General features: G+C 38.4%; 2 protein-coding genes and 1 long non-coding RNA gene across 4 annotated transcripts; 2 read left to right on the plus strand and 1 right to left on the minus strand.

Annotated features, from left to right (window-relative positions):
• The first annotated feature begins 2788 nt into the window (after positions 1 to 2788).
• On the plus strand, positions 2789 to 3595 carry LOC130735493 (rop guanine nucleotide exchange factor 12-like). Its single transcript, XM_057587455.1, has 3 exons — positions 2789 to 3031; positions 3122 to 3196; positions 3288 to 3595. The coding sequence occupies exons 1-3, from the start codon at positions 2912 to 2914 to the stop codon at positions 3591 to 3593; spliced, it is 501 nt and encodes a 166-aa protein (XP_057443438.1). The 5' UTR covers positions 2789 to 2911; the 3' UTR covers positions 3594 to 3595.
• A 44-nt stretch (positions 3596 to 3639) lies between these two features.
• Positions 3640 to 4922, plus strand: LOC130735494 (uncharacterized). 2 transcript variants are annotated; one of them, XR_009018475.1, is made up of 5 exons: positions 3640 to 3744; positions 3905 to 4079; positions 4180 to 4257; positions 4356 to 4436; positions 4641 to 4922. It is a non-coding gene; the product is annotated as an uncharacterized LOC130735494 (long non-coding RNA). The 2 variants fall into 2 exon arrangements; XR_009018474.1 differs by lacking the exons at positions 4356 to 4436; positions 4641 to 4922 and having other exon boundaries at positions 3648 to 3744; positions 4180 to 4307.
• Positions 4923 to 10196: 5274 nt separating this feature from the next.
• On the minus strand, positions 10197 to 13206 carry LOC130735495 (uncharacterized). Its single transcript, XM_057587456.1, has 2 exons — positions 12979 to 13206; positions 10197 to 10733 (listed from the first exon to the last, which is right to left on the minus strand). Exons 1-2 carry the CDS (start codon positions 13144 to 13146, stop codon positions 10233 to 10235), a joined length of 669 nt encoding a protein of 222 aa, XP_057443439.1. The 5' UTR covers positions 13147 to 13206; the 3' UTR covers positions 10197 to 10232.
• Between the last annotated feature and the right edge of the window lie 4093 nt (positions 13207 to 17299).

Below are 17299 nucleotides of genomic sequence, written 5' to 3' on the forward strand. Positions count from 1 at the left end.
ACCCTGGGGAACTAGCAGCTGCCCCCCGCCTTGCCAAGTGATCCGCTACTGCATTGCTCTCCCGATGAATACAACTAAGCTTCACCTCTCAATCCCACCTCAACATCTGCTTGATGGTATACAACACCAGGAAATTCGAGTGCAACTAAACAGCTGCTTCATCCGCTAAGGTGGTCACAAGTGCAGCACAGTCAACCTCACAAATGACTCTCTGAAATCCTCGATCCCACACTAGACTGAGTACCTCCCGTATATGCCAATATTATTAGATAGAGTTATTGATGAGATCATATTAATTTGCACATTTGAAAAGAAAAACAATATGGAGACTTAAATTATGGATTCAGTAAACTCGGGGACAAAAATTGAAAAAAATATTAATGCATTATATACGGCCTAAATCACAGAATCTCTAAACTAGTTATCGAGATTAAAAAGTTGCAATTAAGCTCAAAGTTCATTAAATATCCATGTCACATGGTTTGGGTGTCTGCTGGGAACTCGAAATCTTCACCTCCACTTTGCTGGCTTGCTGATTTTGTGGATCTGTTTCATTAGGGTCAACTTCCTGTGGTGTCATGTCAACTGCGTGCTGCATTTTCTTGGCTTTCTCCCTTGTCTTTTCTTTTTAGTTCTATCCTATTTTGTTCTGAATCTTGTTGCTGTACTTTTCTCTTACTGGTTTTTTTTGCTGCTGGCCTTGTGCTTCTCTCCTTGTGTGGAGCCTTGGCCTCTTCTGTACTTGGTCCTTGAGCTTTCTTAGTGGCTCTTGGTCTCTTCCATTATCAATATATTTTTGTTTCCAAAAAAAAATATCCATGTCACATTGTTTGTAATGTTATAAAGTACCACGAATGCATTATTCCAACTGTATATCACATTGCTACAATTAATGGACATAATGGTGAAAGGAATAAAAAATAGAACATAGAGTATAAGAGCCAAGGGTTCCCTCTCATGTGGGTCTAGCTGTAGCAAGGCTAACATGCATATTCATTTGACGTAAAACGTCATATATCTCATGGCTAGTTGACTAATTAACTGCAAAACACTGTACAAATAAATATTTTTATAATTAAATTCGACTACACGATACAGCAACAAATTATAAAATATATCTGGAAGGAGCAAGAGGGGCTGCATATATATAACCTTCACAGCTGTCTTCATTGGTTTACAAGAAAATGTAGCGACTTCCTTGAAGAAGAAGAAAAGAGCTTTGAATTGAGACAAGTTGTGACTACCTTGCTTGATCCTTGTAGAAGGCCAGATGCTGCAGTTTTGTGTGCCAGCAGGCCCAATACTAAAACAAATGAGAAAAGAGAACAACTAAGAGAAGTGTACGTTATCATACAATTTGTCACACACTTCATGTGATTGATTTACTTTAAAAAAAAAATTGACACATTTCTCTCGTTTAATAAAACAATTATTGACTTTTCAAAAAATTAAATCAATCACATGAAGGTTGTTAAAAAGAGTGTTCAAAACATATGCATGTTTTTATTTTTCAAAACAATTTTTTTTATTAAATTGAGATCTCACTACACCAGAAAATGGCTTTTACAACGCCCCAATTACAGCGGTTGAGTTCGCAACTGTTGTAAAAACGGAAACACGAAGCGCATTATAGGCTTTTACAGCGGTTGATATATAAACCGCTGTAAAAGCCATCACTATTAACAGCGGTTAATTTTTGTAGCCGCTGTAAAGACGGAAACACGGAGCGGATTATAGGCTTTTACAGCGGTTGATATATGAACCGCTGTAAATGCCATTACTATTAACAGCGGTTATGTTTTGTTCCACTATTTATAGCGTTTATGATCAAACCGCTGTAAAGATTTAGTGAAAAATTAATTATAGATTTAAAAATTGTTCCACATGAGATTCGAACCCAGGTACCTTAAGCTATTTCAAAATTAATTTCCACTAGGCTCAGGTTAGATTTATGTATTGTGTTCGATTTAGTGTTATTTATTTATTGGTTTCGTAAGATTGCAGAACACTCACTTAACCCAAAACCCTTATTTTTGTTCCACTACCGCTCGATCTGCTACCTCAATCTCTCAACCGTTGTGCTCCTTCTCCCAACCGCTGCAGCCCATCGTGCCGCCACCGTCCCCTGCTGCGCCGCTCTCCCTCCCACGCTCTATCCCACCCTCCACACTCCATCGACCTGCCGTCGAAGCTCCGATCAGTTCTCGTCCCTCTCTCGTTTCCCTGTCCTTCCCTCCTACTCTTCATCAACCTGTCCCTCTCTCCCACCAGCGAAGAATTCTGAGACGGAGCGAGCTGCAGAGGAAGCTTCGTGGAGAAAGGAGGATGCCGCAATTGCGGCTGAACGAGTGGCAGTGGAACGCATGTTGACGGAGAAGCGAGAGAAGAACGGAACAGAAATCGCCGCCCTCTTCCAGCAGCTGCTGAAGGGTTCATCAAGGGAGGAAGAAGGATGACTTTTTTGTTCTGCCCCAAATAGTTGATTTAGGGTTCGACAGGGCAAGGCCTCCACGGAAACCACCGAATTCATTTTTGTACAAGTCGTTGTTCTTTGTCAGTCGTTCTTCGTCGCTAGGGTTCTCCGTCACGCTCTCTCTGCCGTGTCATTACCATCCATAACTAAGCTTCAGCAATTCAGAAATGGAACAAATGAAGGAGAGATTTGTTAAATTGCTATTGGGGGAGGATATGTCCAGTGGAGGAAAGGGTGTTTCATCATCTCTGGCACTGTCAAATCATCTCTGGTATGTTGACTTCTGCTTGAATCATGATGGATAAACATTATGATGTTACTTCCATTTTCATGAGCTCTTGATAGAAGAAATGTTTCAAATAGCTCTTGTCAGTTTCTCATTGTTTTCTTGCTGAGAATCCAGCTGCTGTTATTTCTGAACAAAAGTGCCTAGAGCCGATGCTTCCCGAGAGGAAAGCCAGATGGAGAAAGGAAATCGATTGGCTTCTATCAGTGACAGATTATGTTGTTGAGATGGTTCATACTCAACAAAAATCAAAAGATGGATCCAGCATGGAGGTAACCCTCCTCACTCACCCTATTTCTAATGTTCCTTATTGTCCCTATGATAGTTGCTATATGATTGATTGATCATCTTTGAATGAATAGATTAAGACTACGCGACAACAAACGGATCTCCATATGAATATCCCTGCCTTAAGAAAGCTTGACAACATGCTTATTGTAAGATCACTAACCAAAATGATCATTATTTTTCTATAGATATGTCTCAATTGGTTGTTTGCTCTTAAAACAAATTGTTGATGATGAGCAGGATTGTCTAGATAACTTCAAAGACCAGAATGAGTTCTACTATGTATCAAAAGATGCAGATGATGCAGATAAAGATAGTTCAAAGAGAAAAAATGATGACAAGTGGTGGTTACCTACACCTAAGGTTCCTGCAGAGGGTTTATCTGATGCGGTGAGAAGGTTTCTGCAGTATCAAAAAGATTTTATGAATCAAGTACTTAAAGCAGCGATGGCCATAAATGCACAAACTCTATTGGAGATGGAGATCCCTGAAAGCTATATTGAACTCCTACCCAAGATAAGTAAAAAAGAACTAGTATCTACATAGAAGTTTTCTTGATTTCATATATTTTCACATTATATCACAGTTTGACATGTTTCAAATTTCAGAACTTTGTTTATATACAGCAGAGTTGTGTGTTGCCTACATATATGTCTTATGTTGTTCTAGCACATGCCTTCTTCAAACTCTCATGAAGGTGCTTCTCTTTCTCTCCTAATCAAATATTCTTATTTATTTAGAATGCTAAATGTGATTTGTTCTAACGTCCCTCACTCCCTTTCCTGCTTGCTTGGGCTTGTACTCATTTGTTTGAGTCTCAAAGGCCTCACGACTTGTTTTTATTTTCCTTGATTCAGAGTAAAAATTGAACAGCAAAATAATTGAAATGAATGGAGCGGAGGTGCCGAAGCTACGAGCCAATATCAAGAAGCTGCAACTGCAGAATTGTACATGATGAATTGGGTGTGATGATATTGATAGTGGTTGTGTTTGTGGTTAATTTTCCAGGAGCTTAACTTGGGGAGGAAAAGGGTTAGTTGAGTTCATTCCTTTACACTTTGCAGCATGTCTAGTTACTTGTTTTTGAACAAGCATTTGTTTTGTAAACTTTTTGGTTATACTTGTGTTTCAGATAAAATCACTTCAGCATGAACTTTTGTGGAGGAAAGGGAAGGATTTGAGTGTCCAAATGAGGGAGCTGTTGTGAAATGTGATTTCTCATTACACCTTGAATGATGATTTTCATTTGTTAATGGAGATAGTGCACAACTTCTGATTTTTTTTTCAACCTCATTTTTATCTTTGCAGTGAAACTAGTTGGGAAGGTTAGCTAGTGGTTCCTCCTAACTCCACTGTAATTATGAGCTTGAGCTAGTGCTATTTGAGAAGGTAAGTTAGTAATTGGATATGTGAAACAATTTGTTGCTCATTTGCATTTCATTGGTGAATCCCTTCAACCATGATTTGCAGTAATGTTTAATGGAAGCTGAAAAGAACTACATGCTAGGATTGGACTTTAATATTTGCTACTTTCTTTGAGAATTACAACTATTTGCATGCTAAAATTGTCAAATTCCTTTGATTTTCTTCTAGGATATGGAAATTGGAGGATGCTATAGATGGTGGTGCACCTTTGGATTATGCTTCAAAACATGTTAGCTCTGAAACAATGTCGAGTTAGAGTTGGCTTCATATGAGGTTTTCTGTAGTAGTGTACCTTAGATACATGAAAATTGTAGTGCTTTTGTAGTAGAAAGACATTGTTTGCAGAACTGTTGCACTGACAAATTACTCATGTGTCTCTGTTTTTTATTTTTTTGCCTTTACATTGTAAACTCTAGTCATTTTAATCTGTAAGTACAAGGTAATCTTTGTGATATTGTAGCTGCTAAGTACCTTTTGCCTTGTGATATAGTTGGTAGTCATTATATATATATTGGTTTTAATATGCAGAAGTTTCAATATGATGTGTTTAGTAAATGATGATCTTTTGGCTGAATAGGTACAATTCATGGAAAACCAAAAAAAATAAAAATGAAGGACTCAATTACAGCGGTTGCTATTAGGAAACCGCTGTAAAAGATTGCTCAAGTACAGCGGTTATTCTGGAGTAACCGCTATTGTACGTTTGTATTTACAGCGGTTTAAGTATAGGAACCGCTGTAATTAAGGAATCTTTTACAGCGGTTCGAACCGCTGTAAACTCATTTACAGCGGCGAGATCTACAGCGGTTCGGAACAGTCAAAAACCGCTGTAAAAGGGCAAATTTAAGCGCTGTAAAAGGCCTTTTTTGGTGTAGTGTCTTGAATGCAGAAGTCTCAAGAAAAGCAGTTACAAGCAAGGGTATGACAAGCTGAAAACGAGTTCTAGTGAACCTTGTAAAAACCCTCAAGAAACAAAGGGATAAAAAGAACCCTCACAACAAAACCACCTAGGAACAACCTACCACCCAAGAAAGACCACAATAAAGATCCTGAAAAGAAAACATGTAGCTCCAAGATGACCAAAAACACAAGTAAAGACCAAAAACCCAACCCAAAGAAACCCCATGGAACCACATAGATATGGATAAAAACTAGCACAAAGAACCTTAACACAGTCGTCTCTTCCAAAGACTGAGCAACAAGAAAGGACAAAGCAAGACCTTCTAATCAAGTCATTGTACAACCTTTAATGGCCTCCTCAGCTGAACAATACAAAACATTACCAGGGCGCTTTCCCATTAGTGAAGCATGTCTTGCTCTCGTCAAAAAGCTAATAGGGCCCTTAGTCTCTAACAAGAAAAACAATCAAAACCCCTGGGGGCCTTCAAGAACGCCTTGCAACCCCATCAGAGATTACGAAACCAGAAAATCTGCATTCACCAGGGAGAAAATTTATTGATTTCCAGCACCCCCATTCAACCCATAAAACCTTTTTCCACCAATCAGAGTTCTCCACCGTTGCAGACACCCTTTCCTCAATTGTGATGATCAGCAACTCAATTTTGGTGCCAAAACCCTCATCGAAACTAGAACAGATTAGTCCTTTTTCACCAAGGCTCATTAGAGAAGACATGTCAATTTCTCTCACCCAACCCTCTTGTGTAGCTTTGTCTTCCTTCTTGCAGTCAAGGCCAAAGATCTCAAGAAATAAAACTACATCAGAGATCCTTTGACCCAAATCGCAAAACCCTAAATTAGTAACATATTCCTTCCTCTGTCATAGAAAAGAGAGTCATACGAATCTTTGCCCGCAACCCCAACAGAGCATCACGCCAAGACGAAGGATAAGAGGAAACCTTAGTCGCCTTTGGCTGCCAGGTCTGCGAGAAGACTTTCATCGTCTTCTTCGAAAAATTGTGAGAACGAATGCTCTGGAACCTCGGCCCCGAAGGACCAATCTTCCACAAAAACTCTGAAGTCCTAACCTCTGAACTGAATGAGCCTTTCACTCGTGGATACTTTGCAACCGAAATGTTTTAAAAAAACCCGCATGGCCACCATAGTGTTTCTCTTTGAAGCCATACGCGCAAACCCAAAGCACCACCGCCTTCCATGCTTCCTCCTTCTTTGAAAAAAAACTCTAGCGGTCCTTCAAAATCAAGAAAAAAAGGACTTTGATCTGATGATATGGTCTTCCCTTCGAGATCTCATCAATGAAAAGAGGAAACTCCCTTCTCTATCAGAACATGCCTCGTGATACCCAGCTGCCACATTGGTTCCTCCCTCGCTGTCCTCATCCCATTCTTTGTCGTCTCCTTTGGTAGCTAAGGGTTTAGAAACCCTCATTAATTCTCAACTATCTATGAGTTGATTTTTCAGTATTTCTCAACAACTAAATACTTGGACCCACTCGCAACCCTAATTACATTATCCCTATATTTCCAAAAGTACCTCACTACCACCACCCCTTCAACCTTCTCCTCAACTCTTTATTCATCCTTTCATTGCATTCCTCGTGATCTTCTAAATACTACAATATTCTCCTCCTCACCATTTTCTTCTTCAACATTGTATTCACCATCATTTTCCCCACCAAATACTCTCCATCCGAAGTCTCCAACCCTTTGACCATTTTTAGTAGATTTGACGAAATTGAAAATAGTAGCGCCTCCACCTATAGTGAAGGAAATCTCACATTTCCATAACATCTATAATAGCCCCCAACAAAAGTTATGAAGGATCGTCCAAAAATAAAAAGTGAATGGGGTCTCCCCCGTCTCCAAGATAATAAAATCATATTGCACGATATATTTGCCAATCTTCAGTAGTGCATTCTCTATAATTCTCATCGCATGCCTGCAAGAAGTGTCTATCGCTATAAAAGCTTTGGATTCAGTTTATTGTTAATTAGATTGTTACCTCTTATGCTAACATTATAATTTCATTATGGGGAAGGTTTTTAAACTTTTCTTTAATTATCCCTAAAATATAGTTATATTTCTCTTCTACCATGAGTTTGGATGAACTACGAAGGAAGGGCACAAGTTGAACTAAGGACATGTCTAAGTTAGACATAGAGTTCTTCACCCTCTCCTACCTTTTTAAATGCCTCTATCTTAGGTGATTCATCCTTTATATTATCCTTAACCTTAAGGTCCATTTTCATCATTTTACATCACCCTTAGGTTCCTTTATTCGCTCCTCGTTCTTTAAAATTAAAGCATTATAATATGTGAGTGAGGTTTACTTCAGTATGCATAGGAAGATCTCCTTAGCATGTGGCTTTGGTAGTGATGAGACTTGACTAACTAATTTACTTGGGTTTCTAGCATTTTCTGTTAAACCTTGTTTCTTTTAGTGGTCAGTTGTTCAATTTTACTCTCAAACCTACTCTCTTCATTAGAAATTATTTTGTCTAATTGATAAATTTTATTCATAATTTGTTATTCAAACTTTAGAAAAATACATGTAACCAGATGAGAGAGTACTCATTGTTCTTATGAGGCTCCTGGTTTTGGTCAGATTTCCCTGAGAAGATAGGATGATTCCTCTATTTAGGGTTGTATCACCTCAAGAAGGGGTCATTCCTTTTAAAGTTCATGGAAGCTATATGCTTCATGTCTTGGGAAGTTTCTTTCTTGGGTGGAGAGTCTATAATTAGTTTTCAATTTATAGAAGTGCGGTAGGAGTTACCACATTGTTGGCATATGGATGTGTTGGCATTCACCAGTGCAACTTGCAACTTCTTTATCTTCTTGGTCAAAACCTTTTATCTGGCCAGCCGTGTGTGTCATGGAATCGATCTCGTGCTTCCTTCATTTCTTTGACTATATGCTCTCATTGACCCACTCGTAGTTCTTGCTGGAAATATTTTCAATTAGGTCTTAGACCTCTTCAAGGTTCTTGTCCATGAGAGCACCTTCAGCAATAGAGTCTAGTTGGACTTTGGAGGTATATTTCAGCCCATTGTAGAAGTTATGGACTATGAGCCACCTATCAATGTCATGGTGCGAGTTATAAGCTATCATTATAGTGATCTCACGCATCAAATAGAGCTTCACCTTGTTTTTATGGAATCATGTGATTTGGATCCTCATCTGAGCTGTCTCGCTCGGAGGAAATATCAAGTAAGAAAAGCATCCTCCATTACGACCCAAGTAGTTATCAACTCTTTTTGAAGCTAGCGGAGCCACAACTTAGCTTTTTTCCTTTAGTGATAGTTGGAATAAGCGCAACTTGATCCCACTTTCAGTAACCTCATTCAACTTGTCTATCAGACAGATTTCATGGAACGTACATACTCACGTGCATGTTGGGTTTTCTGATGGAAACTCCCTAAATTGATTTTGTTGGACCATTGACAACATGGACAACTTCAACTCGAAGTTGTTGGCACCAACGACAAGCCATGGTATACTGTTGTGGGCACCCCTTGTTGGGGAGACAGGAGAAGCTCAAAGCATGAGATCATGCACCAATAGGTCAACATTGAAGACCACCAAGAGAACCCGATGCCACATCTTTCCCCAAAACCTTAAGGCATTGGGTTCATGGGTCACATCTCTAATAAAGTCTTCACCAACCCATACTTAACCAATGTGGGACTCCAACTCACACTTGAATTCTCAACATTCTCCCCCTCAAGTGTGAATCTCCACGACATTACCATGGTTCCCCTCCGCAAAAGCTATCCACGCTTGTATCGTCGTTTGCTTTACCGCATCAACGAGAGACGCCACCTAGCCACACAGGCAGAAAGACTTTCGACACAACCACGGTGTGGAATGTTGAGAATTCAAGTTTGAGTTGAAGTTCCAAATTGGTTAAGAATTGGTGAGGTGAAGACTTTATAAGAGATGTGACCTATAAACTAAATGTAATAAATTTTGAGATAAAGATGGGGCGACGAGTTCTCTTGGTGGTCTTCAGTGTTAACTCATTAATGCATGATTTCATGCTTTGGGCTGCACAATCTCTCAATAGATGACTGTATCTCCATTCTCATCCATCTAAATTGAAAAGTAGAAAAGATAAAGATAAAGATAAGAAAAAATGATAAAGTAAACGTGTTAGTGGTACTTTTGGATTGCCTTTGAGCATCTTCATTCCTAATTCTTGCAAGTGAGTTCTTAGGCTAAAAACTAAGAATTGAGTTCTTAAGTATTGGAGAGTGTTGATGTGGAGTTCGTAGTTCTTAAGTCTAAGAATGAAGCAGTTTTTATATAAACAATTTTGTTTTATGAGTTCTTATTAGCTAAAAAAATGTATTTCTCTCTCCCACATATTTCTTTATTGCTTTATAGTTTTGCTTTATGGAAATAAAAAGTATAAATAATGTGGTGTTGTGTGACCATAGAAATAATGCTAAGAACTCAAAGTTAAGAATTCGTGATTAGAACAAAATCTGCATCAATTGCTTATGAGTTACTTAGAATCTATGCGGGAGTTTGGATCCACGTAAATAGTGCTAACCTAAAGCTAATATGCTAGGGATGGAGATGCTCTTTTTATGTCTTTAGGTTGTTCCAGAGAAATTACGTTATGCGCATCTAATTTAGATTGCACGCTGTATTGCTTTGCCTCCATTTTGCAATTTGCTGGGCCTTTTTGGCCCGTGAAATGTTAAGCCAAGTATTGTTGACCAAAAAGAGTATAGAAATTATAATGAACTAGCTAAAAAACGTTAGCATGTTAAAGTTAAAAGTTTCCATAACGATATTAGCGTAGTCTTCAATGTTATTTTTATATCAAACCACCACATTAGTTTGTCTTTCCATTCCCAGCCACATAGTCCAGACTGTAGAGTACAGGCACCATTGCCACTAAACACATAAGAGCTAGCATAGGCCCAAATATCCAAAGGAGAAGGGAAAGCCCAGCATAAAAAAGCCTGTTACCCACAATGTTCAAAATAGTAGCTTTTTCCAATAGCTCAGTCAAATAATCTGGGGTTACCAAGTTCATCATCTCTTGTGGAATGCAAATGAGGATATTCACTTGGTTGAGAAACCTGATAGACTGAGAGTGGCATAGAAATGAGAATATGAAAATGGCAAGGAGTGTGGCATATTTGAGTGCCACCATGAATTCACCACCAGCTCCAAAAAGCAGGTCATTGATGGGTTTCTTAACATTGTAAGCGCCGCTTATGACTGCTCCCAAGCCTGCACTGAGGATAATGGAGGATGTGACCATAAGGGATGAACTCAATATCATGTTTCGAATTGCTTGGACAGCTACTATGCCCTTCTTGTCAATATCCTGCAATTTCATTATGTACCAAGAAAAAAATTGTTTATCAAAATTCGATCACCATTTTCTTACTTTTAATAAACCTTAAAATATTTGAAAAGAAAATGAAGATTTAATTATTATTTTTTTTAGAAAGCAAAAGGAAATATATATATATATATAGATATTTTTTGTCAAAAAAAAAAATTATATATATATATATATATATATATTCAAGAATGAGACACTCAAAAAATACAAAGGGGATGAGATTTAATTATTTTATGCATTTAAAAATCAAGAGAATGGTCAAATTTATTTAATTTTAAAAATTGATGAACTGGATTAGTAAAAAAACTAAGAAGACCAAAAAAAAAACAACCAATGAAACTAGAAACAAAAAGAGAAAATAACTAAAATGTTTTGGACTTGTACTTTTAAAAAATAAATAAAACTACTTTTAATATCTGATTTTAAAAATAACTTCTATCAAACATACTTTTCTCTTTTTTTATTTAAAAAACAAAAAATTGTAATGTCCCTTGTTGTCTCTTCTTATGATATTTTCTCAGGATGATTCTTTAAAACTAGGTGTTCAAAATGTACTAACTATTTGAGAGAGGTGTTCTCTTGTACATTTAGTTAAATTAAATGAAATTTTGACTTTTGCTTCCAAATTAGAAAAACAAAGTCCAAAATTTTCAAACTTGCTCGACAAGGAACTTGATCCTTAGAGTTTCAAGTTGATCGACCATATCAACCACATGTTGACTACTCGCCATAATTGACCAAACACATGTATTCGGGACATGGTCTTCATTGACCCATACCGATCACATGTAGCTCAAGTGATAAGAGCTATGGGAAATAAGGGTTGGAGGAATGAAGGGTGAAGGGTCCAGGGTTCGAACCTAAAGAGAAATTAATTTACTAACATAACTAACAACTAACATTTGCCTATAAAAAAAATGTCACATGCTCTGTCCATGACCGATGAAACATACATATTTAGGCACATGATCATCCACCAACTATAACTACAATATTTTTTTGCTTTTTGTAATACTGATTTAAGCAACACGCACAAATGTTGTCTAAAAATGCATTTGGAATCAGCTCGTGGTTGTTGCCATAGAGAGCTCATTTTAGGCAACGTGTGTTATTTACAACACTAAAAAGTGTTCCCTATCTAATAATAGGGAATAATTATTACGTGATAATTGTTCTCTTTTCCACACAATATGTTATATTTTCTCACATGCCTACTATAAAGTACATGAAATTGTTACCAAATAGAATAGGTAACGCCAGAACATGAGACTATCGAAAACTATTGCTTAAAGTTTAGGAAACATTTTTCACGTCTATGGCTACACTTTTGAACTGTTGCTAAAAGCAAAAAATGTTTTAGTATACTGACCACATGTTGCTCGTCGACCATGGCTGACCAAACACATTTATTCCTTATCTTCTCTCGGTTAGCTGGTCGTCCTCAAAATCATCATCGACCATCGATCTGCAACATGCGTGAAGTAACTTAGCACGTTTGGTGTCATTCCACCTCCTACTATACCCTACCCCAATGTGAGACTGCCAAGGTCAACAGATCTCTAACCTAGAAACTATCGCAATACTCAAGGAACCGAAGCAGAATGCCAGCCTCCTACACACCGATTGATCAACGACCCATGTACTTCCGATCAAACGACACCTTGAGACTATCGTGAACCTCAGACTTGAAATGACAATAATCTTACCTTGAATATCTCAAACTCGATCTGTAAATTAAAGGCGAAGGTAAGCTTAGAAGGTATGAATCCTTACACATCATCTTCCTTGCACTTCTCCACATCCTTACTTAAACGTTAAAGTGTTCTTGAAGGTTCAACCACCAAATTATCCTCACGGCGACAAATAAACTCTGAAGCATGGAGCACCACCACCCTGACCGTTATTCCCGAAGATCAAAACACCCGTAACAAGGGTGATTGGTTGGTTTCAACCGATCACTTTGCTATTTTAGTGGTATGTACAACATCTTAATATAAAATATAAGATTTCTCCTAGGATATGTTTAACACTACTCCATGCATGAAATATAATAACTATAGCATGTCACTCAAAGCACAATAAAGTTAATTGGAAACTCGAAAAATCTTGGGAGAATAACTTAATACGCAATACACCATGCATTTAGGCTCATTGTTCTATATTTAGTTTCAATTCTCCGATGAGTACTCAAGAAATTGAAATATTAATTAAAGTTAGAGCATACCATCATCATGGCTGGAACCCACAATCGCCGACCATCAGCGTCTATTCCAAAGACTGTTGCCAAGGGCTGTGTACGGATCCTATGCCATAACAAGACATGATAAGTTAAGATGATCACTAACCCTAATGGTACAAACACAATATCCATATAATAGCTTCTCCACTCCATTCATATAAATTAAACCTCTCTCTTTCAGGTACGTGTTTCAATTTTCCTTAATCTCCTTCTCACGGCAATTACTCTTGCCACAACTTCTACGTTAGCTGTATGTATGAGTGTGGTCTATATATATATGAAGAGAAAATAGGTTGGGCGGCTTATAGATGAAACGAAGCAAGAAAATTGAAGATTCTTGCCCTAAATTTGGACACTTGTGCTCAATGGCCAATTCGGGAATCATTCCAAACATGAGAAGGATCGAGAAATTCGACCGAAACCCAATGCCCAATTACAGAAAAAGATTCGATCTTGCTCTGATGTCAACGCTAGCTTCTCAAATAGACCTCAAAGGACACTTAGTGGGTGTTTGAAAATGGGTAGCTTTTCACATTTTCAGGGATGAGTGATTTTTAATTATTCCTCAACTCTTCCATAGTATTACATCCGGTTCTATTTATAAGAACTAAAATAAGAAAATCTTGTTCTTTTTATAAGAATCAAATAAAAGTTTGTGCTATTTTTTTTTATCAGCAAATTTAATGTGTATATAATAAATAGGGGCACAAAGGATGTCCCAACCCTTGCACAAGAAGAAGAAAAGAAACAGGGCAAAACCCCCACTGTGCTATATATTGATCATTTTTTTCCAATGATGCCCTTATTAATTCTACGCTTAAATAAGTTTTTGGTATGTAATCTTTATCATATGTTTGATTTTCGTCCCTCACCGGAGCAAAGACGGGCTTTAGTCCCTAACCTTTGCCAAAAGGTTTGGTTTTCATCCATCCAGAGCTCTAGGTCAACGCCGGAGCTCCGGTGGCCCATGTGGCATGGCCACGTCAGTTTAATGAGCTGACGTGGGATTTGTTTTTCTTTTAAATTAAAAAAACTAATTAATTAAAAAAAATGGTTTAAAATTCTAAAAAATAAAGTCCTAGTTTATTTTACTGGAATGTTTTAATTTAAAAATTTATGTTTTTTACTCCCCCTCTCTCCACCACCCAACCTCCATGTCGCTGCCGCCGCTTGATCTCCTCCTCCCTCCCCAACAATCACCACCCTTTCCTTCCCCTGGAACCCAACAACACCACTAAAAACCTCCACCCAACAACAACACCACCACCCATACTGAAAAAACAGAGCCAAACACCATCCAAATAGCCCAGAAACTCCTTCCCCAAAATTGACACAACCTCATTGGCTCCTCCAAGAAACATTGCAATAACAGTAGCTCTTCCAGTTTTTGTCCCCTTCACAACCTTGGAACTCACTGGCTGCAACAACAGCCTCATGAACAGCCTGTCAACAGGGAGAAATTAAAGGAGACGAAGGAGAAAAGCACCAAACCCAAATCCCTCGAACCAACCATCACCATCACCGACCCAATAATGACTGAACCTCCACCGTCGACATCCTAGAAATTTCCTCGAGCCACCACCTCACTGAAATCGAAAAAAACTCCACCCTAGACGCAGTCACACAACACTGCATGCATCTGCACTGTTTCAGTCTTCGCGAACCATCAAGGCCATGGTCGCCGTCGTTCGCGTCTCCACCACAGGCGCACCACGATCGGGATTTCTTCCGAACCCTCTCTTATCGTCTTCTCTGATCTCATTTCTGGTATTGAGCTTAGATTGAGTTGAGGTTGGGTTCAGTTGGTTTAGATTTGGTGAGAGGGAAGAAGAATAAGGTGAGCAAAGTAGAGGAGGAGGGGTTGGGGTTTTTCGGTGGTGGTGTTATTGGGGCAGGGAGAAGAAGGTCTGGTGGTGGTGGCGGCGGATGGCATGGAGAGTTGAGGGGAGAACCGGAGCATAAATTAAGTTTTTTTTTATTTTTTAGAGTTTTAAACAATTTGTTTTTTTTAATTAATTAGTTTTTTTTTATTAAAAAGAAAAAAAAATACCACGTCAGCTCATTAAACTGACGTGGCCATGCCACATGGGCTACCGGAGCTCCGGCGTTGACCTAGAGCTCCGGAGGGATGAAAACTAAATCTTTTGGCAAATGTTAGAGACTAAAACTCACCTTTGCTCCGGCGAGGGACGAAAACCAAACATATGGTAAAGATTAGGGACCAAAACCTTATTTAAGCTTTAATTCTAACTTGTAAAATATGTCACGTTAATTATTACCTCTCCTTCCCACTATGTATTTTAATTCTAACTATAAATTATTTTATCCCTGAGGGATAACTCAAGTGGTAAGAGCTAGGGACATAAAGGTTGGATGAGATGCAGGGTGAAGGGTCCTGGGTTCGAACCCGGAGGAGGGATTAATTTACTAACATTTCTAACAACTAACATTTGCCTATAAAAAAACTATAAATTATTTTAATTTATGACAAATTTAATGCATTTTAACTAGTTTTACTATATTTCTTACCCTATGTGAATTTTTTTTGTTTTTATAAGTGAATTTTTTTTTTATAAATAGGACCGGAGGTAGTAGAATGCTCTTCTTCCAATATTTAGTAAACATGCAAACACTCAAAATCACCCGGAAGAGTGTTGAGTGAAGAAGGAACATAAGAACTCGCTAAATTAAATTGGTGCTTTTCCAAGCAGAGTGTGAGCTCCTCTATTGTTGAGTCATGTCATGGGAAACCTACAATGATTCTCTGACATCCAAGTTAGAACGTGTGAGAGAAGCAGAAATTGGGGGATCAAAATGCATGCACCTTGCGCAACGTGGAATCCACATTTTACATGGTTGAGTTTTGAAGGTTTTGAGGATGCATTGTGTGTTTGAGGTTGGGCATCATGATAGGTACGAGGTATAGCTAGTGATGAAAGAGAGTTGTTGGATCTTCTGACACGCTATTTTGATGGGAAATTCAAAACAATAACAACAACAACTCGAATAGATTAATAAGCAGCTGATAATAATTTTTCCAACTTGTAAGAATTCGTGAAGAGCAATAACAAATAGTGCAGCAACTAAATATCACAAATAAAGAGGCACAAGATTTTAACGTGGAAAATATTTCTCAATGTGAAAAGTAAAAAACCACAGGCACAAGGCAGTAATCAAGCTCCATTATGTTCAAATAAGGGTACAAGAGAGTATCAAAACATGATACAAATTTGCTGAACAATTGGCCAATCAACTAAGAAAGAAACTCAAAATCGAGAACTTAGAGAATCTAAAAAACCAGAAAATATTGTTGTTGTGTACGCCCAATTTCTCCCACCTCAGACACCTTCTCACTGATCCAAACCGTCCAGATTGAAGCACCATGACTCACAAACTTGCTATCAAAGTTTCATCCCGATACGATAGTAAACGAATGAGAAATCGCGAATCTTGTGTGGCTGCTCTGGGTTTGTGCAAACCTGGTTTTCTTCTCTTCTCTCTTAATTTTCTCTTGTTTCTCTTTGCCAAATCAGATCTCTCTCTCTCTTACCCTAACTGACCCTTCTCCACTTGCTTAAGTGAGATAAGTGGGGTTTCTCATATTGGGTCTTTCTTCACACAAGAAGGGGGCCAAAAACCTCAACATGTTTGATTAGACCAGTGAGGATATGCTTGCCTACTATAGAGTGGACTTTGAGCGCCGCAATTGTACCTTAATTAGAGGGCCTTTGACTTTGGGTGGGACGTCGTGGATGAATTCACGCTAACTTCTGCTCTTGGCTGAGACAATAAACTATAGTATGGAAATCGGTTGTGACGCCCAATGCAACCGATTATTAGAAAGCCAAGCAATTGGTCGCGGGGGATGCAATCAGTTGTGGTGGACACAAGCTAATGGTAAGCAGATCACAAAGGTCGATGGTTTCGTCAAGGAGAGGTTGAGTTATTATGTGATCAGTTTATCATCAACCTTATTAGGGAAACCCTCAACCCTTATACCTAGTTCTCCAATTCTAGGAGGAATAACAGCTTCAGTTTCGTAGGTTAGCCGGAAGGGGCTTTCCATGGTGGACGAGTGTGGTGTGGTAAGATAAGTCAATAGGACTTGGTCGAGCTTTGTATCCCTTATCGGCACACTACTAGGTGTCGTTGTCAGTCACTACCGACCCTAGGAACCCAAACTGCTAATGACGTTCTTGATGAAGTGTTGAATCTTGGCCATATATATGGTTACTGACATCTTTGCTTTGATACATTTTGTGAAGTAGAGGACCGCAACTACCAGGAAATTGCGTTGTGGTCGTGC

The sequence above is a fragment of the Lotus japonicus genome, chromosome 2 (genome assembly GCF_012489685.1).
Source record: "Lotus japonicus ecotype B-129 chromosome 2, LjGifu_v1.2".
NCBI classification, from domain to species: domain Eukaryota; kingdom Viridiplantae; phylum Streptophyta; class Magnoliopsida; order Fabales; family Fabaceae; genus Lotus; species Lotus japonicus.

Coding starts and splice junctions, on each gene's coding strand:
- LOC130735495 (XM_057587456.1), bottom strand. CDS start 13,146: ATGGAGTGGAGAAGCTATTATATGGATATTGTGTTTGTACCATTAGGG. Junction 10,734..12,978: donor GGGTTCCAGCCATGATGATG/GTATGCTCTAAC, acceptor ATGAAATTGCAG/GATATTGACAAGAAGGGCAT.
- LOC130735493 (XM_057587455.1), top strand. CDS start 2,912: ATGCTTCCCGAGAGGAAAGCCAGATGGAGAAAGGAAATCGATTGGCTT. Junction 3,032..3,121: donor AAGATGGATCCAGCATGGAG/GTAACCCTCCTC, acceptor TTGAATGAATAG/ATTAAGACTACGCGACAACA. Junction 3,197..3,287: donor AGCTTGACAACATGCTTATT/GTAAGATCACTA, acceptor GATGATGAGCAG/GATTGTCTAGATAACTTCAA.